The 27,229-nt window shown below is 42.0% G+C and overlaps 1 protein-coding gene across 1 annotated transcript; it reads left to right on the forward strand.

The window, feature by feature from the left end:
• Window positions 1–5,474: 5,474 nt before the first annotated feature.
• Window positions 5,475–26,609, forward strand: STOML3 (stomatin like 3). Its single transcript, XM_027590277.2, has 7 exons — window positions 5,475–5,610; window positions 17,734–17,837; window positions 17,919–17,991; window positions 20,693–20,775; window positions 22,186–22,389; window positions 24,353–24,487; window positions 26,205–26,609. Exons 1-7 carry the CDS (start codon window positions 5,559–5,561, stop codon window positions 26,427–26,429), a joined length of 876 nt encoding a protein of 291 aa, XP_027446078.1. The 5' UTR covers window positions 5,475–5,558; the 3' UTR covers window positions 26,430–26,609.
• Window positions 26,610–27,229: the final 620 nt, after the last annotated feature.

Below are 27,229 nucleotides of genomic sequence, written 5' to 3' on the forward strand. Positions count from 1 at the left end.
TGGAGGATTTTGATAATGTGGGAGCCTAGGCACGTGTGGGAGTAAGAGGTATATTATGGGAAGTGTTTGTACCTTCCTCTCAATTTTGCTGTGAACATATAACTGCTCTAAAAAAATTTAAGTCTTTAGAAAGAAAACAGTGACATATGACTTAGGAGTTATAGAGAATTTTTTTTTAACTTTATGACAGTCATTAAAGAAAACCTATTTAAATGGGGGATACACAACTATCATGGTTACAAATAATAGATACTCTTCTAAAGAAAATGAGGAACCTGCTCTACCAAATACCAAGACTAATAAAACCATAGAAACTAAAACAATGAAGTATTCATTGGAGATAACCAAATTGATAGCGGAGAGGAGCGCTCACTCTGATGAGACCAATTTATAACAGCTGGCATGGCAGATGAGTTAAGATATTGGACGATTTGTTATAAAGTGCTCTGATAATTGGGTATTTATATAAAAGAAAATTAAAATGGATTCCTACACTACACCGTGCACAAAAAGCAACTCTGGGTGGATTTAAGATTTTAAGTCAAAAGAGCAAATAACTCTAAAAGCTTTCAAAGAAAATATAGGCGACTATCCTGTCTTAAGGATATCCTGTCTTCCATAGAAAAGGAAGGATTTTTTTAAACAAGACATACCAGACACTAAGTATATTGAAGCTTCCTATATTTGATATCAAAGGCATCATTAAAAAGGTGAAAAGATAAGGCACAACAGAGAGAATTATATTTGCCCCTCATGTAGCTGTTAAGCATCTCTCTCTCTATATATATACATATATATGTATATAGAAAGTATATATGCATATTAAAAACATGGTAGTGTATATATAAAGACTATACAAATCAGTAAGAAAATGGAAAAAATGAAAAAGTGGAAAAGACATTAAGTACAATACAGGGAAAAAGAACATGCATTGTAAATAGCCCTGTGAAAATTGTTCAGCCTTATTGAAATTCAGGGAAATCTAAATTCAGATTATAATGAAATACTATTTTACACCCACTAAGTTGTCAAATAGTAACTAAGCTCCAACAATATCAAGTGGCTTCAATGATGTGGAACAAAGGGAATTCTTGAGAGCAGTACACTGCTAGTAGAAGATCCAGTTGATAACAAACCCCTTGAAAACAATCAAAATCTTGTTTACAACAATCTTATAAAGTTGAACATAAATTCCAGCAATTCCATTTCTGGATGTGCACACCTTGATTTTCAGTACTGGAACAACTCTTGCATATATATGCACCAGGAGACATGTACAACAATATTCATGGTAGCATTATTTGTAATAGCAAAGACTTTTAAATATTCTAAATAAGTCAGTGAATGGGGGCCTGCCAATAGTGAGGTACACTGAAAATGAGCAAACAGTAGCTGCAAGCAACAAGGTGGATGAACCTTAAAAACAATATGGAACCACAAAAGCAATCACAGGAGACTACATGTGTATTTTCACCCGGGTCAAAAGCAAATAAAGCTAAGTAATACATTGTTTCAAGATGTATACATACATGATGGGGGCACCTGGGGGGCTCAGTCGGTTAAGCATCTGCCTTTGGCTCAGATCATGATCCCAGGATCCTGGGATGGAGCCCCGCAGGTCGGGCTCCTTGTTCAGTGAAGAGCCTGCTTCTCCCTCTCCCTTTGCCTCCTCCCCCCTATTCATGCTCTGTCTCTCTCTCAAATAAATATGTAAAATCTTTAAAAATAAATAAAATAATTCTTAAAAGATATATACATATACAATAAAAAACTGTTTAAAAAGCAAGAGAATAATCAGCATAATTATGGACTGTTGTTATGGGGAGGTGAGAATAAGGCTTATGAAGAATACTCAAATAGCTTTAATGGTGTTGGTTATATTCTAGTTCTGAGGTTGGGCCGTATATTCATTGTTCATTTTATTCAATAAACACACATCATATACATATATGCATTGTATATATAATAATATATTTCCATAATAATAATTATGGAAATATATAATAATAATAATAATTTCCATAATAAATGTGTCTATTTAATAGAATGTTTTCTAATGGACAGATTATTTCATTGGTGGGGGGTACATTTAGGTAGAGATATTTCATCAGCTGATAGTTGAAAATATTTATTATTCTGGAGTGAAGTCTAGGTCAGATTGGCAGTTTGGGGAGTTATCACTATAAATATCGATGAGGATCTGTGGACTTAATTTGTTATTTAAGGAGGTGGAAATTCAAGAATTGGATAAGTGAGAATAAAAAAATAGAATGGATGATATACATTGGTGAAAATTTAATGAAATCAGAGAACTTCATCATTTAAAGTAAAGGGAACGCTTTCCTGAGGGAGTAGCAAATGTCCTGGAACATATGTGTGCATCTTAGCAAGAAATGAAATGATGGTGGATGACAGGTGGTGGGAGAGGGTTCCTGAAACCAGAAGCTTAGAAAAGGAGAAAGGTCTGAGGCTAGAACGGATTGTTTCATGATGGCATTTTTGCTCTAAGATGAACACTCAAGGATAAATCAACTAGGCATATTTAGGGACAACATCCTGTACGTCAGGAGCGGGAATGGAATTAGGGCTTCTAAAATCATAGTTGTCCTAAAACAAACAAACAAAAACAAAAAAGCTGTCCTCATTTCAGGACTTTGCCCTAGTTCAGTCCCTGATAGGATGAAAATGTAGAAACCTTCACTGGGAGCACATTCCAGCAATTGGTGATCTGCCTCATTTCCCCACCCTCCCTCCCCCATGACAGAGAGGAGAATATTCCATTAACGTGGCCCACGATGATTTCTATTTTAGACAAAGGAGGAGGAAACATTGAGAATGATCTTGTGTTTCATTCATCTCCTGAAGCCCCTGGCTGTTCCAGGCATTCCTTCCTTGTTGAAATCATTCTTGCTTTCTAGGCTGAGATGCTTGGGACATTTTGCAGGAAGAAGAAGAACAGTTGCTTAGTCATCTTCCGTAGGGAGGTATTTGCTGCAAGTGCCCCGGAGGCTCTTGCCAGCCACCACCAGGGAACAATTATTGTTCCTGTTGTTTTTGAACCTTATGCCGTGACTGGCGTAAGTGGTATTCGGCTAATATTAAGGGGAATTATATTTAGAAATGAGCTAAAGCAGTACTTCCAAAACATTTTGCTGCATGACCATGGAGGGTCATCCAATTCGGAGGGAAAGGGGGGTTTCCTGTTCCAGGCAAGGACTGTTTATGACCTAGTCTCAAGAAATGACGGACATAGGAAGTTTTCTTGTTGCTCTTTTCCACGTGAGGTTAGTCCCAAAGTTACGATGACATGGTGATCAAGTAGAGATGGTGCAGGAAGAAACAGAACAGAATCGATGGACTTACAGGGCAGAACCAGGAATGGCCCTCAAGTTTGCAAATTTGCAGGAAACTGGAGAGGTGTTAGACAAAGGAGAGGTGTTAGACAAAGGAGAGGTGATGAATGTTTTGACATACTGGACCAATCACTAATCCATCTTACTTACATGTGCTTGACACAAGGATGAAAAGAGACATAGAGTGAAAATTAACCCAACATTCTCATGTTAGAAAGAAGATCACTGAGTGCTGAGAAACACAGCCCAGCTCTCATTCACAGTAATCATGGTTACAATTTATCAACGCCAGTCACCCTTCTGAGTACTTTACATGTAATTTTTCATATACTGCTCACACAGACAATGCTGATAGAGACTGTTATCATGCCCATTTCACAGATGAAAAAACAGAACATGAAGAAGAATTAAATACGTTACATGATGTCCCATAGGAGGTTCATAGTAGAGCTGGGACTTCTGTCTACACAGGCAACATGAGCCCAGGACCTGCTTTCTTGCCCACTATGCCTCTGGCACTGTTTCCACATCAGGCCATAACAAAGGATGTATGAGGAGAACACGGAGGAAAGTATTCTAAAGCAGACAAGTCCCTGACTCTGTGCATGCACATACATCCGTTTTAATCTGAGTTTCTGGTCCTCAGCCTCCTTTCCCAAAGTTCTAATATTCCACATTAATTCTTATAATTACAAACTGTGGATGACAGCCTTGGTTATTACTGTAATCTGAGTTTGTCAAGAATGCAATTAAGAGTATCCAGTAGTTGGCAAAAGTAACCCACAATCTGAGAGGTTTTAAAAGATGAAGTTGCTGGGAAGAAAGTGACTAGACGGTCGGGGGAAGAACGACTGGCAAAGACAGGATGACCAGGGAAAGATCCAAGTTGGCTTTGTGTTGCGTTGCTTTCACACAAAGTAAAACAAAATATTATTTGGAATAGTGATAGGAGAAAGATGACCATCATTCCAGTAGAATATTCGTTCTTTCTGTAGTGGAGTAAGAGCGAAATTATCATTGACTGGAAGTGGTCTGATGAAAGCAGGACTCCTGGGACGGAATCCTGGGGATCTAGATTTGACAAGGAGCTTTGCCTCTTCTGAGCTGTTATCTTTGACAAATCACTTATTCGTTCATTCAACAAGTATCTGTTGGGCATCCGCGATGTGCCCACATCGTTCTAACGCTGCAGGTGCCATGGCGAAAATTGCACAACTAGTCATATCCCTTGTGGAAGTTGTCATGTAGGTCAGGGCTCAGCAAACGTTTTCTGTACAGGGATAGATAAAAAATATTTTAGGCAGGCTGCATGGTTTCTATAGCAAATATTCAACTATGCGGATGTGGTACAGAAGTGACCACGGAGAACACAGAAACAATGGATGTGGCTGGGTTCCAGTGACACTTCATTTACAAAGAGAGATGGCAGACCAAGTTGGGCTAACAGGCGGTAGTTAGCCAACCCCTTTTCTAGAGGAAGAAACAAATATTAACCAAATAATTATGCCTATGGCATTAACATGTGCAAAGGCCCTGCGGCACGAAGGATGCAGTGGTATTCATAAAAGGCTAGTGGGCCAATTGCCAAGTGAGTGAGGGGTTTACCATGTGAGTGAGACTGGAAAGGCAGAGAGGAACAGACTAGCAGGATCTTTGGGGACACTTAAGATTTTAGTCTTTGCCGTGCTAATGATTGGCAGTCATGGGATTATTTTAAGCAGGATGGTTTCACGATCAGATTCAAGTTTTAAAAGTTTTAAAAGATCATGCATTGCAGTGTGTAGATTGAATTGAATGAAATCCTGTCATCTGCAACATAAGGATAGATATACTTGCCCTGTATATCAACAGTTCATTGTGGTGAACAGATCACACAAGGTGCATAAAAGTGGGTTATAAAATATAAATGATGTAGGGAATGGCCTAGAGATATTTTACAGGAACCAATGCCATCAGAAGGTCATGTTCTTTTGAATTTTCTCTAGGAACAAAGGCAGTCTGAACTCATGAAAGAAATCCTTTTGTTTATTTTAACAGGCTTCCTTCACCAGGGAAACTGCTCCTTAGGGTGCTCATGAAAGGCAAGGAACTTCTCTCACTTGCTCATTCCGTCTCTCTCCATTTCCCCTCTCCTAAGCACCTGGAGCCCAGGCCCGGCTCCAAACCCATGAAAATTGGCCAAGTGTAAAACTTCTCAAGAATGAGATGGATCCGGGGGCGAGTTCCCCTGAGAAGCAGGATAAAGAGAATTTAGTGGGTAAGTTCCTCTTTTCCGCCCTAAGTATGTTTTATGTATATTAAGGGAAGTGAGAATTGTGGCATTTCTGAGTTACAAAGTAGCCACGAGGGGGATTAATACATATTGGGATTGGCTTCAATTCAGTTAGAGCCCAGGATTTTGGATTCATCACTCTTTGTGGTTTTATTTCCTTCTTGAACAGCGGTCTCTAACTTGCTCTTTTCTTCAGTGTTAGATAGAATTTGTATTTGTATTTATCTTTACATTCTTTTTTTTTTTTTTTTGCATTACATAGCAAAGACATGTTAAACAGGCTGAAATGTGTCCATTTTCAAGTATCATCTGATGATGTTATGATTGAAAAGAAAAGTTGATTTGACCTGCATTACATTTGATACCTGGAGAAAAGTTGAGGAAAATAAAACTTAGCCCATAAGTACTAACTACTACCTTGAATGGCATGTCTAGATTATGAAGCATTTTGCTTGCATTATGTTTTTAAATCCTACAATAATTCTGAGGAAGATTCTCACATAATCTCATTTTATGAAGGAGAAAACTGAGTCTTGGAGAGTTTAAAACTTGTTGAAGTTCCAGAAAGTGATGATGATGATGATGATGATATGTGTGTGTATATGTGTGTGTCTGTGGGGGGGGGGGGGTGTTTTAACCCATGCTCTCTATAGTTTATGTTGCCAAAGAAGTCATAGAAATAGAGAACACACTTGGCTATCAGTTTGTAAAAGAGAAAGTATATATTTAGAAATATTTGCTTAAATTGATATGTGGGAAGCAGCAAATATCCCTTAGAAATCTAAGTGGAAGCTATCTCCAAAGTACCTTCCATTATCTTTTTGAACAAGAAGTTTCATGAGACATTTTAGCTTCCATTTAAAAAGTGAAGACATCAGCTGGGTAAATGGCTTGACTGGAGCTTTATCAGTGAGATAAACTGTCCATAGTGTTACTTGGTTTTGACTTTTTAATATAATGAGAAAAACCTGCACCACCACAGTACAAACAGAAATGGAACTTATATGTTAACAACTTCTGATTTCATGTGGTTTTAGCAATTTCTGAGAGATATAGGATTAGGATTAGCCATTCTCTAGAGATTTGTGGGATGATTTGCCCTTGCCTTCCTCCATCTTGGATACATTAACAAGACAATATTACCTAGTGCTGCAAGTTATGCAGAAATTTCCCCTTACAAATGTTGAGAGAATTAAATGAGTAACTGAGTCTTTGTTATCAACTCCAGCAGGAGCCTTCAGCAGGACCGTGCCGCTGGCTTCTTGTACAAGCTTTTGGAAACCACTAGTGTGCCTCTCTTCCCAACTCCAAGTTCAGTGACATCACAAGGGTAGATCCGATCTATAGAGTGCTATAAATTAGGGCTCCCCCCTCCAGTTGTTACACATTTACTCATGTAAATGAGTAGGACAACACTACTCATTAGCCTTTGACGTCTCTTGCAGTCTTTTTTTTTTTTTCCTCTTTTTTCTTTAAGAGTTAAAGTGAAGTCAATTGGAATCTTAATCATCCAAATCTTAGAATTTCTTCTCAATGTGAAAATGCAAAAAAAGTCCAGGGAGTTTTTTAAAATACAGATTTTGGGTTCTCATCCCTGGAAGGCCTGGTACTCTTTGTTCCGGGACGGTCTCAAGATTTTGCTTCCAAGTAAGTTGCAAGCTGGTGATGTTGCCAGGCTGAGGACACAGTTTGAGTAGCACAGTATTTCTTTTTAGCAGTTCTGTGTTTACCCAGAAAAATGTTCCTCCATGCAAGCTGTGTGCACATTTCAGAGAACTAGGCAGGAGGGAAGATGATTTTCAGGTGATGAAAAGATAGTATTTACTAGGAGGGTTTCTCTTTAGAGTCTATGTTTGACACTTAAAATCCTTGATTCTGTGGAGAAAGAACCAGGAAGTTGCTGAGACTGTACTTTACTGACTGTACCTCCACAGGATTGGAAGTGAATAGAAAGAGGGAAGAACTTTTAACACTACATCCCCAGGCCCAGGCAAGGTGATTGTTCTCATTCCACACACCTTTTATTTTTCCCCTGGGAAGCCTCCAATCTTTCCTGCTCTGGAAATACAAAGGACTTTTTTCTTTTTTTACTTGGTGTGATTAATTTTTTTTATTTTAAAACTCCCTCTAATATTATAAAGGTATCAAAAACTAAGAAAACTTAGAACAGTATTGTTGGGAAGGAAAAATTTCCCTTTACCCTTCAAAGATTCTTCTGGTTGGCCTCAGAATTAAATTGACATGAGACTGATTAACAGGAGATAATCAAATTTAACTTTGTACAAACAGGAACTCCACATACATAAGAGGTTCTAAAGACAGAAAGGTAAAATAAGGTATATATGCCATCCTGAGCTAAGGAATGGGTTGGGGGCCTGAGGTTCAAAGGGGAAGAGGGCGATTCACAGAGCAATAAGAAGAGCAGGTGTTGGGTAATTAGAAGTTTGCTCTGCCATATAGATGGGTCAATTAGATAAAATTCATCTCTGGCAAGAACTCCCCAGTTTAACCTCCAGTTTAAGCTCTTCTAGGTAGATAAAGGGGATAAAGGGGGAGCAAAAATTTCTCGTGAGCCCACTGGGTCTTGATTTCTGCTCCAAATAGTCACCTACCAAAATGACACACTTTTGAGGACACTCGTTCTGACCCCTTCAGTATAAATCATACTTCCACCACTCAGAATTAACCACTGATAACATTTTGGTCAATTTCTTCCAGTATTTTTTCTTTGCATGTGTTTTGTGCTAATTGGGATCGTATTGTCCACAGAACTTTGCATTCTCCTGCTTTTTTCTCTTAACATCATACCATCATAACTTCTGGGTTTTTGTCAATTAAAAAACATATACTCATGATATGATATTGTGTAGGTATGTCATGGTTTGCTTAATTATCTCTCCATTGTATTTTCAGAGTGTTTTTTATTTACCACTGTCATAAATAACACTATCATGAGACTGTTTGGACACACATCTTAAGGACAAGTGTTTGTTGTTGCTATTGGTAATGCTGTTATTTCATACAGAAAAGAGAGGTGGAGGAGGGACAAGCATGATGCACGCATAGGGGGAGAAAAATCTTCTCTCTACCCTTTTAGATTCTTTAGCTGGTCTACTAATGACATGGACAGAAGGAAGATTAACAAGGGAAAAACGAATTTAATTTTGTGCGTACATGAAACTAAACAGAAATGAGAGGCTCTAAGACAGTCAGGCAATTGAGGCTTATGTGCCATCCTGAGCTAAGAATAATGGGACAGTGGTCTGGGGCTTCAAAAAAGAGGAAGACAATTCACAGAAAGATGAGAAGAGTGAATGTTTGGTAAACAAATGTTTGTCATACCAGGCAGAAACAGTGGGACCCACAGAGGAATTTAAACAAACCATTCCTGCCCATCTCCCCCTGGCTTACCTTATTCTTGGTAATTATCTCTGGTGCTAGCTCTCTTCCTGCACCAAGCCCTGTATCTAAATTCTTAGAGGCAGTTAAGGGGGAAGCAAAAGGCTCTTCTCGAGTCTTTTGGGTCTTGTAGGTCTTCAGTTCAGAATAATTCACGTGCCAACGTGGAACATTTTGGGGAGGCTTGTTCTGGACTCCTTCACAAGGAAAACATTTTCTCTATTTTCTTCTCATAATCCCCAGTGAAGCAGTAGCATGAAGGAGAAAATGTGAGGACATATGGTTCCCAGTTTAATTGACTCTCTTGAGAGCAAACACAATCTCTTCTGCTGAACCATTATTTCCAGACAAGAAACTTCAAACAGATCAATAGCTGTATTATGTGGCTGAGCATCATTTTTGACAACTCAGTGCATTTGGTGTGCCATTCACTGCATTCACGCAATGAATGAGTTTAGCATCTACTGTGTGTCAGGAGATGGAGACATAAATATAAAACGCCTGCTCTCACAGCACTACTGATCTACAGGGAAGACACCCACGGTGACTGAAAATTACAGCATCCTGTGAAAAGCCAGGATAGAGGGTGTATTAGAAACTTAGAAGAGGAGCACCCAAAGGTAGGGGTGAGAGAGAAGAATCTTCCTAGAAAAGAAGGGGAAGTGTGAGCTGAGCTGTGTGGCTAGATGAGGGAGAGAAAAGTGTGGGATATGAATGGGAGGCGGGGGGGACATGAAAGCTCCTGCAAAGGCACAAAGATGTGGACAGGGTGCTTTCTCTACTGCGGGCAGTGTTTATGTGTTAGCATACGACTTAGGCAGCTAGACCCGGAGGTGAGAGACCAAAGCCCTGCCTCCCGAAAAACTGAATTACAGACTTGCCCAGGTGTCAAGCCTGGTCTCCCAAGGCATGCTTGGGAGTTGCTGGGCAGTTAGTTAGTTGACTGATGGGATGAAGCCTCATTGGAATTCCTCCTGAGGCAACAGCAGGGCGAGCTGCGTCTGCGGGGAGGTCATGACGTGGGACTTTAACTGGATTGGTAGTGCTTAAATTCTTAAGCTGAAGGGGGAGCATAAGATATTAAAAGCATTTACTTTTATACTTTTTTGAACATTTGAACATTCTATTTCAAAATTTATTTTCAATGTTTCTATAAAAGATCAAATGGTAAAAAGGAACTCTGTACACGTGTCCTAAAGTTCACGTAACTCTCAAGCACAGATCATCCTTCCGTAGTTGAGATGCAATTATGACACTGAGAGAACTCTTACGATCGTGAACTTTTGTAGTTATAGGAGCAATGGTGAGATCAGCATCTAGCTCTGATTTAGTAGTTTTGCACTAAAGATCTGCTCGCTCTCTCTCTTTCTCTGTCTGTCGTTAAGGTTCTAAAAGTTATCTGCAAGAACTTCCAGTCAGGGGCTATGTTACTTTAAGGAGGTAGACACGTTCAAGGGCAGGGCTTTATTCTCCTTGAAAATGTAGTTCTTGCCCATATAGAGGAGCCATCATCTGGATGGACCAGAATATCCACCATGGATACTTAGAATCCTATCTGGTAAAAGAAACCAATTTAAAAAAAAGAAAAAATATTACGTAAATGGTCAAAGTAAAAACTGCACTGAAGTTGAAGACTTTAGTGAAGACTATTGCAATAGAGGAGGGAGGCCAGAACTCAATCTGAATGAACAGCGCTGAAACAAAGGGGTAGAGGGTTTTTAAGGCTTGGAGTGAGTTCCTGGAAAAGAACTGGATGGCCTTGGGCAGTGGTCAGAGGCCATTTGTGTTTATTAATGCCCTTCTCATATCTTTCTGATAGGTGGTAAATTTATGACTTGGAGCAAGGTGCCCTCTGAAGTCAGGCGCCCCCGTCCCACAAAAATGGGGAGTGCTACCTTCTTTGATGATTGTATTTCAAAAGAATGGCTCCCAGGTCCTTGACAAAAATGATCCTAACAAGAGGCTTTTAAAAAAGGTTTACGTCTTGAAGGGGAAGAGAAAGAACTTACAATAAGTGTTCTAAAGAAAATACTCTAAAGAAAGGGAGAACAGGGTCTGAGAATCTGGAAGAATCTATTTAATGTTTAGTCAGTCTGAGGGAAATGTTAGGAATGTCTTGGCCAAAATACACCTCTAAGACAATCCTAGGCAGTGCGTTGGTTGGTTAGAGGGCCTCCTGATATGGCTAATATCCTTTACATATAATTGACTTAATCCCCACGACTAGTTATTATTGTGTTAATAAAGGAGGAAACTAAGATGTAAGTAGGGTAAGTGACCAGTGGGATGTCATCTAGCTTTCAAGTGAAGTCATCTCAGTTAGAATGTACGGGGAATGACTCAGGGCCACAACGTCTCATCCAGGCTGGGCATTGTCTCTGTCTGTCCACAGGATGGCTTTGCTGAAGGTTTTCTATTCCCTCTGTCCTCTCTCTGAGAAAGCAGAGCAAACAGTGAGTTTTCCATCCTCAATACTAGCCTGACCTCATATCATCTGGTCTTTATTTGAGTTATGTATTGAAGTATAAGATATGTACAAATAGGTGCACAAATCTTAAGTGTTTATCTTGAGAGAGAGAGAGACTGAATATACAAACAGACAATGGCTGGACCATATATAAAAACAGAACTCAATTGGGGAGTTTGGGCAGCCTGCCCCCCAAAACAACCCCTTTATCTAAAATAACAGCCCAGGAAAGTCAGTCTTACAAGAAGCCAGATTGTTATCTCTAGTGACAATTCAGGAAGCTAAACAACTTTTCTAACTATCAGTCCCCAGGACTTGATAAGTAACCGACAGCTTCTCTATTTTCTGTCCCTGCTTCCAACTTAGGACCAACTAAAGAAAGCCAAATATGCACCCCGAAGCAATCACACAGGATGCCCCGCCTTCACTTAGCCCACTTACAGCTTCCCCAATCAGGGGAAGCCTTCCCCTTTTCCCACTGTAAAGCTCTCCCACTCCTCTGCCTGCCTTTGAATCTTTGCCAAAACACAAAGGACAGATGCTGACTCTTCCACCATACAGCAAATTCTAAATAAAGAGCATTTGCTTTTCTCATTTGGTCGGTCTTTATTTCCACAGCCTTGATACGTGTATGTCTGTGTAATCACCACCCTGATCAAGATAAGGAAAATATACAGCACCCTAGAAGGCTTCCTGATCCCTTCCCCGATAATACGCAACCACCAACAACCCCACTAACAGCTACTACTCTGACTTCAAACATAATAGATTAGTTTTGCTCGTCCTTGAATGGAATGATACAAAATTAGTGAGATCATACAGTATGTATTCTTATACATGGAATCAAAAGTATGCACTCTTGGGTCTGGCTTATTTTGCCTGATATTTTGTTTATGAGATTCATCCACATTTTGCATATGGCGGTAGCCTTGTCTTTTTTCTTTCTGGGTTGTCCTCCTTTGGATGAGTATACCGCAACTTTATTTATTCACTTTACTGTTGATGGATTTGGGTGGCTCTTCATTTCTGGAATTTTATGAATAAAATAGCAAGGACCATTCCTTTTTTTTTTATGTTATATTATTCACCGTACATTACATCATTACTTTTTGATGTAGTGTTCCATGATTCATTGTTTGCGTGTAACACCCAGTGCTCCATGCAGTACGTGCCCTCCTTAATACCCATCACCGGGCTAACCCATCCTCCCATCCCCCACCCTCAGTTTGTTTCTCAGAGTCCATCGTCTCTCATGGTTCGTCTCCCCGTCCGATTCCCTCCCCTTCATTTTCCCCTTTCTACTATCTTCTCTTTTTTTTAACATACAATGTATTATTTGTTTCAGAGGTACAGGTCTGTGATTCAACAGTCTTACACAATTCACAGCGCTCACCATAGCACACACCCTCCCCAGTGTCTATCACCCAGACACCCCATCCCTCCCGCCCCCCAGCACTCCAGCAACCCTCAGTTTATTTCCTGAGACTAAGAATTCTGCAAGGACCATTCTTGAATGGGTTTTCATTGTAGTCACCACTCATTTCTCTCAGGTATTACTTCGAAGCGGAATACTGAGTCGTAGAGTAAGTATGTGTTTAGCTTTAGTAGATACTTTCAAATAGTTTCTCAAGATGATTGTATCATTTTGCATACATGAGGGCTCAGGTTGCTCCACAACCTTGCTAGAATGGGATATTGTCCCGTCTTTTATGTTTGCCATTCTGGAAGCTGTGTATTATGATCTCATTGTAGTTATATACATCTTTCTGTTTTGGGGTTTTGAAACAATGTCATAATACCTCAACAGCTATTTCTGCTTAGAGAAGAAATAGCTATTTTACAGAAACACAGATCTGGGGGCAAGGATTAGATGTAGTATTGATCTCATATTTAAATACTGTTGACCAAGCCAAAATAAGAAATAAGCAACCAAGTCGCCTAGCTTGTTTTATTTACTAAAATTCATTTCTACCACTAGTGCCATGTATGTGGGGCTAGCGATTTGGAATAATCTCCCCTACTTCCTGGCCTTGCGCAGGTTACCAATCCTGCTTTAAGCGTTTACCCCTAGTCCTAGAGGGCATTTAAGGTTCGTCCGGGGCTATGGGCTGTAGCTAAGTACCGGGAACAAAGCCCCAGAGGCAAGCCTCTACAAGTGAAGCTTGGTCTTGCCTCACTGTGTAAATCATTAAAGGCAGACATGAATGTCTGGCAGTTTGTGGAACTTGTGGGTCCCACTTTACTTAAAGAGAGATTAAGATGCTGATGACAACACGAACCGGATTTTCTGGCTGCAGAACGAAGGGTTGGCCTTGGTTACCCCTCAAGTCCTTCCACCTGAAGCCCTAGGGTCTGCCTCTCCAGTGTCAGCAGCGTGGGGCCCCAGGTTCTGTGCATTACGGCTCTGCCCTTCTCTTTTCCAGGCTGAGGGAAATGTGTTGACTAAACATTCTGCTGTTCTTTGTCCCAGCCACATACAGAAGGGAATCCCCACTTATTTCCTAGAAGGAGGCACAGCAGAGACTGGACCTTATTATTACACCCGCCCCTACTGCCTTTCTCTCCTGCTAGACGTGAACCCTTGTTGGGAAGTTCCATCCCTATTCTCCCTTGAATCCTCAGCTCTGGCATAGTGCCTGGTATAGAACTGGCAAAATACTGTCAAATGGATGAATGAGAAATCTGGAGCAATCTGTTGGGGGTGGCAAAATCCAGTTCTCTGCTGCAAAGTAAGCAGACGACGATGGCCATACGGTATTATGGCAATTACTCACAGAAAATACACATCCATGGATTTGGAGAAAGCTGGAGATGGTTAGGTGTGCTAAGTAAGGGCTTGCGGGGTTAATGCAGAGGTGGCGTAGGGCCCTTTCCCTCCACCATCCCCTTAGCCTCCAGGGAAGGCTCTGGAAGCACCCTTGTGGAGGCTGAAGTGAAGGCAGTATGGGAGGTTTCTGAAGAGCCTTTGTAACACAATCCCTGCATATCTTTTCAGTCAGAATTGGGATCCTCGGGTCCCCTTCCCCGCAAGGCTTCCTGGGCTCACCGTGAGGGGAGGCTGAAAGATTCCCTCCACTCGAAGCCTGTGCAGCTGGCTCACAAGGCTGGCGGCTGGGCCCTGCAGGGAAGCTGACCCCTGGGCTCACAGCCCCATTTTAACTGCAGCTAATGACACCCCCAGGCTCCAGAATTCTCAATTCTCCCGGCGGCAGTGGCCTGGGTGATTCTAAAGCTCAAGTGTAAATCTTGGAAGATGACTCATGCCCTCATCTCTTGTCTCAGCATGGTTAGTACCTAACAGCCTTACCCACAGGTCGTCATGCAATGCAAGGGCTTGGTGGGGCTCCGGAGGAAGGCCTACGGGTCAGGCCTCAGGTTGTGCCACAAACACTTGCTTATGCAGCTGGGTGTTCAGGCTGTAACTACTCTGGAAATGTCTAGTGCTTGCTCGGGGCATAAAGTGTAACTGGGATCTTGGTGGAGTCCCAGCTGTTTGTGGGGGTTGCCCTGCTAAAGTCACAGCCCCGGGACACTCCAAGGCTCCTGAATACCAATGATTGCAGTGTCAGCAGCGGGGAAATACACCCCGGGTGGCCGGAACCGTGCTGCCTTCTCAACTCATTCACCGGGATTCCAGGAAATTACAGCTGGTCCCAGAGAGGCGTGTACGAGCACCATGATGTCAGCCTTGTTGGTAGGGGCAGAAGTACAAGTGACCTTAATGTCCAATGGCTACATAAACTGAGACACAGGTGCAGGATAGAGCCATGTGTGACAATGAAGAAGAAGGAGGTAGACCTGCATGTACTGACATGGAAATAGCTCTTAGATATATTCAGTTTTTTTAAAAAAATAGAAGTGTTGGGGCACCTGGGTGGCTCAGTTGGTTAAGCGGCTGCCTTCGGCTCAGGTCATGATCCCAGGGTCTCGGGATGGAGCCCCATGCCCTGTGTCAGGCTCCCTGCTCAGCAGGAGTCTGCTTCTCCCTCTGCCACTCCCGCTGCTTGTACTCTCTCTCGCACTCTCTCTCTCTCAAATAAATAAATAAAATCTTAAAAATAAATAAATAAAATAAAACAGTAGAGGTGTTAGAATGGTGCCATAGCTCACCAAATCTACAAATCTAAGCCAAGTGTTTTCTGAGGATAGACATATGTGTATAAATACATAGGAATGGGTCAATCATGAAATACACCAAATCAATAACAATGGGACCTCTCTAGATAAAAGTGGACTGGGGAGAATGATCGGAGGACTTCAGTTTTATTTGTATTGCCTTGACTTTTTTCTTTTTTTACAATGAGAATGTTTATATACAGGCTGTGTCATTACAGTAATTTAAAAAAAGCACTAATAAACAAAATGCAACAAAGATTCTATAAGAATGCACAAAATGTTTTTTTTATCCTGCATAATGATAGTCCAATCCACCTCACCAGGGTCCAAGGCTTTGGAAGGTGGTATTTTAAAAATATGAACTTTGGGTATGCAGGCAAGTCCTTATTGCTATCGGGTATATCTTTATGTGTATTTAGAGCCCATTAAAGGACATCTGCACAAAACGTTTTTAATACTAAATATGTAACGAAGACGTAGATAGTTCCCATCTATGGGACTGCACTAATCGAGAAAGTACCTGGTGGGTACTGGCACCAGGCATGGGGAAGTAGGCAGCGTCACAGTGTGCTATTGACGAGAGTGCGGATTGGTACAAACTCGTTGAAGGGCACTTAATCATCTAAATAATTGGAAATACTAATCTCTTTGACCTAACACTTTCCCTGCCTGGCATTTACCCTACATGAGTGTACAAAAACACATATTAAAAAGCACTCATCACAGCACTGTTTTAAGAGCAAAATCCTAGAACCGTCCTGAATGTTCATAAACTTATGGCGTGGGCACTGGTGAGTCAGGGGCAATAAAATGCATAAGTGAGGATGGATGTGAGGTGGTACCAGTTTGACCTAGTGACTTCTGCAGTCGGACAGGGGCGGGGCAGTGATAACCCTGCGTCTCTAACGTGGACAATAACGTGGATGGTTAGGCATTAATTAAGCTAAGGATAGCAGAAGGTGTTTGTGGAGTTATTTGGGTGAAGATATCTAGTACATATAGTTAATTCGGGTGCTTGTGTGGAGAATATGAATCTGTTGGAGGAAGTGTGGGGTGAGGATGGGGGCGGTTGTCAAGAAGAGAACAAGAAGGAATGAGGATTTAAAAGAAGTTGAATAGTGAATAAAAGAATAAAATAAGAATAAAAGGGTCAGCCACACTTGTGTGTTCTACAAACTGGAGTTCTAAGACTTGAGAAATTGTGTAACTGAAGTGATTAAGTCTAAGGCTACAAAGTTTTAGGGGACTGAAGTATGATTTGAACTCAACATTGCAGGGCAATATTCTTTAAGCCAAAATGCCCTTGTTGTCATAATGTGTGATTAGCAAAAAGACTACCGATGTAATGAGCCAATGTAATAAAATTCCTTGAAAAGTCAGAATTGTCAAATATCAGTGTCTGACAAGTCCCTGTAAATTCTGTAAAATGGGAATAAAGTGGTAATATGCATTTACTAATGTAGATATTAATGTATGGACCAAGAGCCATATAAAAATAAATCTCATTTAGTCCTTGTCAAATCCTTCAAGGTGGTTGACTTCTATCCCCATACTATCGATGGAGAAGTGGAGGCTCAGAAAGATTGAGTGGCTTACCCAAAGCCACAACACTGGTGGGTAAGAGAGCTCTCATAGAAACTCCTACCTACAGGCTCTTCAAAATGTTTTTCTTGCCATCTTGTCTGCCTTTGGGGATAATAGTACCTACCTCTCTACCTCAGAGATTGTCTTCAATTTCAACCTGGGCACCCAAGAATTTGTCTTTTGAAACGGTACCCTAATGATTCTGATGGAGGTAGTCCATGAATTATACACTGGGTAACAGTGTTTTATGTGTTTTGAGGATAATAAACCATGTCATTCTTACTAAATATAATGGTACTTGTTATTTTTGATTCTATGAGACTTTTCTTGGAAGGGACAGGTCAATTTCAATCTAAAACCCTGAACGAACAGTGTGTGTGTATGTGTGTGTTTACTGCATTTACGGGTGTGCATGGGTTTCGATCTCCTCCTCAGTGACATCAGGCGTGGCCAGCGCACTGGGTAATAGCCTTACTCATGCAGCTGAATGGCTTTTCTAAGAACCATGTAAGTTACAGGCTTGCTTCCTCCTCATTTCTTAGGCATCAGCAGTAAACGGCTCGGTGTATGTGGCTGGATCCTCTTTTCCCTTTCTTTGTTGCTGATGATCCTTACCTTCCCCATCTCCATATGGATGTGCTTGAAGGTAACACCCTGGGAAATAAATTGGGCTCTCTCTGTGAGCTGATGAACCATTAGGACTAAATGCTCTCCCTTAATCTCTTAGATCATTAAGGAGTATGAACGTGCTGTTGTATTCCGACTGGGACGCATCCAAGCTGGCACAGCCAGAGGGCCAGGTAAGACAGTGTAGCTGTCCCTGACAAGGATCATGGCCACCTAATACTTAACTGTTGCCGCTGAGAAATTTTCCCCGGCAGCCACTTTTGAGAAGCAAAGAAAAGTCACAGGAAGCTGGAGCCCTTACCTGTCTGTACAATGGAAAGAAAGATGTTGTTCTGTTAGGCAAGTGAACAGGAGTCACCGCTAGACCTCTAGTTTGAGAGGCTGGAAATCCAGCCCTGTTTCCTAGCATTCCCCCTGAGACAGTCAGTGAATGGGAGCAAAGCGCAGCTCTGTTACATTGGCCGGACGTCCCTTATTATCAAGACCACTAGAAGAATGACTGAAGAATGAAGGGAGGGAGTAAATGGCCAAGGTAGACGATTAAGTTACTCAGAGAGAGTATTCCGGGAGCTGGTTTTTGATTCTCACCCTTTGAAAAGAGCTAATGGAAAAGTAAAAGGTAGTTTCTTCTCCTGGCAAGTAGACTAATGGAAATAGAGAGCTAGAATCTATCGCACAACTCCTTTGGTCAAATGTAGTGTTTCTTTCCATGCTTTCTCTACCTTAGAATGAAGACTGTTCCAAATTCTTCATGTTATAAGAGGATGGGATTTTGGGGGGTGGGGAGTGGACATGGGAAGGTGTTAGGTACTAAAACTCTAGACGTTAGGTATTGATTTAATTCTCATAACTTCTCTTGGTGTATATGTAGTTGAACAATATGAAATTGCTAATATTTTTTTTGATTTGCAAGTATGACAATTTCATACGATAAATTCTAATATTTTAGAAGCAGAGGCCATCAAAAATAGCATCTTACAAGATACATGAGAAAGAATGGTTATCTGCAATAGTTCTTTAATAACATTTGTTTTCTGCCCTCTATTATGATGTATTTGAGTAAACACATTCTCTCTCCAGCTGGACTATAAGCTCTCTGCAGGGCAAGGACTTTCTTAGTCACTGTGATCCTGCATGTGTTCTACACTTGGCCATGCACTATGGTAGGCCCTTAGATATCTGTTGCATTAAAAATATATATATATATGAGAAATTTCAAAAGCAGAAGCTTGTTAAAGAGGCTTGGTCGTTTCAAGTAGTATAATCCTACTTGTCTAATTTCATAAAGGACCTGAGGGGAAAGAGTGCAAGAATGACTTATTATGGATACTCTTATGAGTTCATCCAAATAGAAGTGTTAGACTGATCCAACTGAGGTACAACAGACCAAGGTTGACCCCTTCCAGGTCATGTTGCATCTGGTGGGGCCAAGCTTCTAAATTAGAGTAAAACTGGATTTGAGAGAAGTAGACTAGCCATAACTTGGAGGGCTCTAGAGAAAAGTGGATCTCTTTTAAATGAATTTTCCCAGAAGATTTCGCCACTAAATGTCCCAGGATAACTACCCTCGTCATACATGTCTCTGGGGCTAATGAGTTACCTCAGAAAGCCGTAAGAGCTAGAGAGAAACAAGCCAAATTGCTAATGGAAAACCTCTCCACTTTTGTAAATTGTAAATTATTCTTTAATAATGAAAGTATTAATAATAAGTGGTGCCACTTCTTGAGCAAGTAATACATACCTGGCACTGTGTTTAGTACTTTATTTCATTATCATGTTGAATCATGCTTAATCTTCACTACCATCTTCTAGAGATTAACTAACTGAAGCTCAGGAAAGTTATGAGAGTGTTCCCAGGTCACAAGCTAGTAAGGGCGAGGGCTAGGACTTAACCCTCTAGTTTTAGGGGCCAGGACCTCAACCAGTGACCTGACACCAAATAAGGAAGTAAATTAAGCAGCCATCCTCACTACAAGTCTCAGGAAAGTTGAGAGACCAAAAGAAAGAAAGCACCTTAGCAGTGTTTTCCTTTGATGTTACCAGCCCTTTGTAAGGTATGCCACCTACAAACCTGTTTCCTCTTTGAAAACAAAAACAACAGCACAAAATCTTTCTGGTGAATGGAAATGGATTGGTGTCCGCATCTTGCTGACATGCTTTGTGGTTCTAATCTTGGTGACTCTTGCTGTAGAGAGCATTCACCAAGCTTATGGCAGGGATTCATGCATGGGGTCTTCAACTGAATTTTCTTATCCCCATCCTTCCCCCACCCAGCCCCAAACCCAAATACTTCACAATTCAAAAAGAAGTAAGAGCGTTTATAATTGGGGAATGCCATTATACTTGAACTAGGACACAGCTCTGGAGAAACAGCAAATTCTGAAATACATTGCCTTTAGGGACTCTGAAATCTTGAGAAGATTTTGCTTCCACTATTTTTTCGGTACTATTGAAGATGAATGAGAATGTTGACAGTCATTGATATTTAAGGGTAAAAATCTATTACTTACATCTTTTGTATGAATATCTTTAATAAGGACACCGATTTCCAAAATATCCTTTTAAATTAATGTCAAATTCAACACTTGGATAGAAGTAGGTTGAGTGTTTTAAAAATAAAATCTAAAAATTAAATGTCAAGGATCTTAAGCTCTTTACCACAAGATTTTAATTTCTAGGGAACCACTTTTCTTTAGTCACTGACTAGTAGGAGGAACTAATTTTCCCCAAAGTTAGAGGTGTTCATATTGAGGATCCTCTGAGAAGCATTTGTAGTCCCTTGAAAATAATGTATCATATAGTTAGGAGACAATTTGTTGCAGTTAGTTTCAATAGGGTAAAAGTAGGGTAAAATTCATCTTTTCTCTCTCATAGGTCTGATCCTGGTCCTGCCCTGCATAGATGTATTTGTCAAGGTTGATCTCCGAACTGTTCCTTGCAACATTCCTCCACAAGAGGTAATGCCAGTTAAAGATATGTCATTAGAAATAAAACCTGTTATCTTCCCTGTTTCACGGACAGTTGATGTTTTACATTGTGTTTTCAAATTTCAAGGGACCTGCTCGAGGAGCCCTGGGTGGGTCCTAAAACTACTGAGTTTTGCTTTTCCCATTAAGAATGAAGCCAAGGGCAAGGGCTGGCTTGCTGTAAGACTTGGAATGACTCAGAGGGGAAAGTCCCAGAGAAGATAGAGAAAAGACGCAGTTGGCAGAGAAGCTGGGATGGAGAGCAGCAGCCAAGATGCTTGGGAGAGTCAGCTGAGTCGTTGTATAAAGGAGCTGAATTTAATTTGGTGGAGGGTAGGGTTTGGTTAGGATATTATCCTTGCTGTCACCTTTCCAGAAGATTTTTTAGTAAAATCTCTATCATTCACTTTTTTGTGTGTGATTGGATGCAACACAGTGGGTGAGTGTAAGGAACGAGCACAAGAGCCCACCTGCTTTTGGATTTCAAATAATTCTTTTCAGTTCTTAAAGTATTGTAACTAAATATCCAAGGCCAATAACAGGACAATAGGGAAGAGAAACAGTTACTAAGAACCAAAACAATGAAAGGAAATGTGAGTAGGGCCTACAATGTGGGAGGGCAGAGGCGATGAGAGGATTATGAGTCGATGTTAATTTTCTTCTCTCTGGTCCAGGAAACTCAGTCATGACCCAACAATCACGTCGCCATATCACTGGTGGGAATTACGGAGTCCTTACTTTAGGAGTCAGCCTGTGTCGTAAGGGAGTTGGAGATGCTTAGTGACCTATCATGGGCCTTTTCTGGCCTCAGAGTCCACCATTCTGGATGGGAGAAGGGAGCTCTAGGTTCTGCTCCTACGGTCCTGCCAGAGAGCTCTCAGTGGCTGCAAAGCACCTCGTCTCATTATTCAGAATGATTAATGCAAAACCTCGATGAAAGCAAATAGATTTCTCTTTATGTGAATACAGAGCCCGGTCTCTGGTGACATCTATGTTTTCTGAGAAGCACTGCTGTTCATCAAATCTGATAAAAACTGAAAACCAAAAAGATTTCAGGTATCAGGGCAACAAGTGTTCTATCTCTGTGTAGAAGGTAGAATTCCACAAAGTTTCTACTTGCCACATTTTAAAATAGAAGTGCTTATGCTCCCCATGGCATATCAAGAGCCTCTGCCTGTGGGGTCTAAGACTTGCCTAAGATGAAGTTGCAGGGCTGGATAAGGATTTTGTCACCACCTAGGATGACATTATACTCGAGCCAGGGCAGAGTTTGGGTGATGCTGGCATGAACTGTCATGAATGCTCTCCTCCTGGGGAGAGGGCTCTTAGGCTGGCTGACACTTTGTCAGTCACTGTGACAGTCATAATAAACATGCGATTTTCCCTGTCTTTGCTCTCCAGATCCTCACCAGAGACTCCGTGACTACTCAAGTGGACGGAGTCGTCTATTACAGAATCTATAGCGCTGTCTCAGCAGTGGCTAACGTCAACGATGTCCACCAAGCCACATTTCTGCTGGCTCAGACTACTCTAAGAAATGTCTTAGGGACGCAAACCCTGTCCCAAATTTTAGCTGGCCGAGAAGAGATTGCCCATAGCATCCAGGTAAAGATGCTGAGAACAAATAGCCTGTGTCTTTAGTTCATTTATTTTAATTATCGGTGATGATCAAATATCAGTAGTTCAAAGAATCCCTCTCCCGTGCATGCACGCACGCGTGCGCGCGCGCGCACACACACTCACACACACACACACACACAGAGCTGCTATAAACACATGGCTTCAGTTTGTGGTTTTATTCCTTTACAATCACAAGGTATAGATTTAAATATCTGAGCAGGAGAAGGGGAGCTGTAGGAATTGTACAGCTCACCCGTTTTCTTTGAAATTCAGCACATGAGTGAGCATTGTACACAGTGGCCTTTTCTGAAGAGGTTAGCATCATTTTAAATTCGGGTTACTCGAGAAGAAAGGTCACCATTTCTCAGACAGCCCGTGTATTTCTGCATGTCAATGGAATATTAGAACAGGATTCAACCAAGACATCGCAGGCCTGCCATCCCTGGAAAATCTGACATGGTGCCACCTATATCAGTAATTATCGTGATAGTAATCATAATACATGAATAAAATCTTTAAAAAAAGTAATCATAATATTGATGAGGATGTTGCAGGTATCCATCTCAACTCTTGCACACCCCAGTTTATAGACAGTTACATCCATCTCAACTCTTGCACACCCCAGTTTATAGACAGTTACATTTCTGTGTGGTCCTAAATCAAGAATGTTTTGATTCTGAGCCTCCCTGCTGTACGTTAGGAGGGAATTTCAGCTTTGGTCCTTGGCATCTCTTCCAGTGCTTAATGTGGCACAAAGACCCTAAGGCTTTCTGAGATAGTGTTGGTGCTATGTAACTCTCCATATCATTTGTAAGAGCCCCATAAGTTTGACAGCTCAGATGTTTCCCCTGCCACAGTCCGGTGACCGGCTTCTCGGGAGGTCTCACCGTCTCCCACAGTTCTCTAGAAATTGTAGAAAGGCAAGCGATCGCTTGCCATTTGGTAGTGGGGATCTCTGCCCCAGGCCTCGGAGGGAACTAGCCGTCTGATCTCACTCTTCGCAAAGCATTCTTTTTCACCCCTCCCTCTGCAGGATAACCAACAGGACATCCTCAGTGGTCTTCAGTTTTTAAAAGGACAAGCATATCTTTGATTTTAGGCTATGGTGCTCTCAAAAAAAATATGCCTGGCTACCTGTTTAAAACTGGCCACAGGACAGAGGTTCACTAGGGCAAGGCACAGAGTATCTCAACAAGTACCCGATAATATTTATTGAGTTATTGCAAGGCATTGGTAGATCTCTTACGTGTATTATCTCCAAATCTCATGAAAATCCTGAAAGGAAACCTTTATAGGTGAGAAAACAAAGAATCAGAGAGGTTAAGGAACTGGCCCAGTGATTCACGGCTGCAAATGGCAGAGCCAGGACAAAATCCAGGAGTATCTGAGAAGCCCATGCATTGCTGCTGGCTTAATGTCAATGACAAGAAAATGTGGGGTATTTGCTCAACTCTAGAGGGATGGCATATACTTCATTAGGAATAGTTTGGGGGTGAGTCCTGATACCTCCTGAAAGATCTGTCAGGTTCTCCTTCTTTTTTTTTTTTAAAGATTTTATTTATGTATTTGACAGAGAGAGACACAGTGAGAGAGGGAACACAAGCAGGGGGAGAGGGAGAGGGAGAAGCAGGCCCCCGAAGGAGCAAGGAGCCTGATGTGGGGCTCAATCCCACGACCCCGGGATCATGACCCGAGCCGAAGGCAGACGCTTAACGACTGAGCCACCCAGGCGCCCCCAGGTTCTCCTTCTGAATCCTTCCCGGGATTCCCTTCAATTCCTGGGAGTGATCAGTAAGAACTCCCTTTCCTTTCTCCAGTTGTCTCACTCCAAATGCTGTGAATACAAAAGGAGAAGAGGAAGAGGAATTTATCTTGCAGATATAAAGCACATCAGAACCTTACATCCTCTGTCTTCTGACCGATGCCTTTTCTTTTGATCTGGAAACAGACCTTACTTGATGATGCTACCGAGCTGTGGGGGATCCGGGTGGCCCGGGTGGAAATCAAAGATGTCCGGATTCCGGTGCAGCTACAGCGGTCCATGGCAGCGGAGGCTGAGGCCACCCGGGAAGCCAGGGCTAGGGTAAGAAACACTCTGTCTACACTGGAAGGCAAGATGCCTAGCTTTGAAGCAGACAAAAATAGACCTTGAATGGAAGATCAGGCCTTCTCAATGATTTTGATAAGAAAAGGGTTTCTTTTTCACAGTTTTTTTAAAATTTTTTTTAAAGATTTTATTTATTTATTCATGAGAGACAGAGGGGGAGAGAGAGAGAGAGAAGCAGAGGGAGAAGCAGGCTCCCAAGGAGCAGGGAGCCCGATGCGGGACTCGATCCCAGGACCCTGGGATCATGACCTGAGCCGAAGGCAGACGCTTAACCATCTGAGCCACTCAGGCACCCTCTTTTTCACAGTTTTTACTGAGAATTTCCTCCTGAATTAAAAGGCAATGGGCAGCTTAATGTACTTTGAGGAAGTAGGGCAACAGGTCTTGGGACAGGGGCTGCTCAGCAACATGCCCAGTGACTTAGCAAGGTGGATCCCAGGTCTGGCTGCATTTCAGTCCCCTAGAGATAACTCAACATAGCAAACACTAATTCTCAGGCCTCACCTCATACTCGGTGAAGCTGAGTCTCTTGTGGCTCAGGAATCTACATTTGTATAAAGCTAGTAATTCTGCTTTTTTTTTTTTTAATTATTGGAGTATAACTGACCGACAATGCTAGGTTAGTTTCAGGTATACAAAATATTGCTCTGACAATCCTGTACATTACTCAGTGCTGTACATTGCTCAGTACTCATCACAGTGGGTGTAGTCACCCTCTGAAAGCTGGTGATTCGGCGGTAGCCAAACGGTGCCCATCTTTTGAACATTACTGTTGCATGTGTTAAGTGTGCTGGATTCACAATCCAGGTTAGAATGACAAACCGTAAACATATGTTGGTCTCGAATGTTCTTGAGTCTGTTGGACCTACAGCCTTCTGCAGGACCTATAGCCATGTCTGCGGGGATGGGTTTCCTGGAGTATCAGAAACGAAGGAAGATGAGAAGCCTTTTGCGTACCCAACTCAGAATCTTCCTGAAGAATCGATGAGTCTTCCTGCCCTCCTCCCTTCCCCATCTCTGGTTTATTTGTGAAGCTCCAGCAGCTTCTTGGCAGTGGACTTGGAGGGCACTTTGGCACAGAGGCAGTGAGTGCCCACGGCTGGGGCAATCGAGGTGCAAATCCGTCTTGGGCAGGAGAGAACTAGACAGGGAGCCAGCACTTAAGAGAGCCTTCCAATGGGTGTTCTCAGACCCGCACTTGCTGCTCCTGGTAATCAAGAGCAGAGAGAACTTGAAATAGTCCTTACATTGTAAGGATGAGGCTAAACTGGCAACAGAATAAAAGGAAAAAACATCTCCTAGGATAAGTAAGGACAACAGAGAGAAGCCAAGCGGAGGCCTTGAATTTCAAACTTCTGTGAAAGCTAACTCAGGGGATGGGGAGGCTCCGGGGTGATCGGCCAGCATCACTAGGGCACAGACCGCCCAGGATTTGTTGGGGTTAAAGACGATGCTTTTATTTTGTTTGCAAAGGAAATCTAGGGACTCGTAATTTGTAAAAATATCTCCCCGCCTCCTTCAACCTCCTCAAATTCCCCTAATCACATTAGGATGTGAAACTCTCACCCTCGTCAACGCAGTAACTCCATGAAACCCACAGGCAGGCAGGCATCGGGACGCAGCCAGAAAAAAGAGATCCTTAGTCACCGTTGTAAGCTTTTCTTTCTGAGCTCTTTTATTTCTGCCGTTTCAGGTCCTTGCAGCGGAAGGAGAAATGAATGCTTCCAAATCTCTGAAGTCAGCCTCCATGGTGCTGGCCGAGTCTCCCATAGCCCTGCAGCTGCGTTACCTGCAAACCCTAACCACCGTGGCCACGGAGAAGAATTCCACCATCGTGTTTCCTCTGCCCATGAATATCCTGGAGGGCATTGGTGGTGTCAGCTACCATAACCAACAGAAGGTTCCGAACAGAGCCTGAGGTCCTCCTGCTGTAGTCAGCCATTGCTTGCGGGAGCTGTTTCTATCTCTCCGGAGAACCCAGCACTCAGAAGTGCTGAGAGTTGCAACATTACTGAAACAGAGGGACGCTGCAGCTGGAGTAGCATTAGCGGGGAAATGCCGTAGAGGCTACAAAAAAAAAAAAAAAAAAAAAAGAGGGCTGTGTACTACTTTTATTATTCAGAGCATAAACAACTGTGCATTATCCTTTTTAGTCTGTTAGCAGGCGTTCCTGACTTGAGGCAGGAACTTTCTTGCAGTAGGGGGAGGAAATCTTTGGGTGACAGTGACTAAGATTTCAGCATTATTTTTGATTGGTTTTGAGAAGCTCTCTAGATAATTTATAAAGTAACATAGGCCTCCTATTTATACTAGATATTTGCTTTTTATAATTCCCAAGTAACTATTTGCTATATCTCCAATAATTACAACAATTCCCCCAACACCCCCCCCCCCCCCCCGTATTTGAAATTCTGATTGATTTTCATGTGAAAGGCTGAAGAGGCACCTAGGCTTCAGTGGCAACTGTAAACTCATCACCAACCCCCAGGGCAGACTGCTTCCCGCTCTCTTGCTGCCCAGCCCCCTGCCTGGAACAGTGGCCAATGCTCAGCCTCCCCGCACCTTCGTCAGCGGCTGGGACAGGGCAGAGCGCTTGCAAGTGAGAATGATGCTTATAACAGGTTCTGTTGGTTGGAATCACTGGGGAACATCATCCTGTGGACTTCATGTTTTCACGCCATTATTAGTCCCAAGAGCCACCAGTAGTCAAGAATTGTT

This window comes from Zalophus californianus, chromosome 3, assembly GCF_009762305.2.
Source record: "Zalophus californianus isolate mZalCal1 chromosome 3, mZalCal1.pri.v2, whole genome shotgun sequence".
NCBI classification, from domain to species: Eukaryota; Metazoa; Chordata; class Mammalia; order Carnivora; family Otariidae; genus Zalophus; species Zalophus californianus.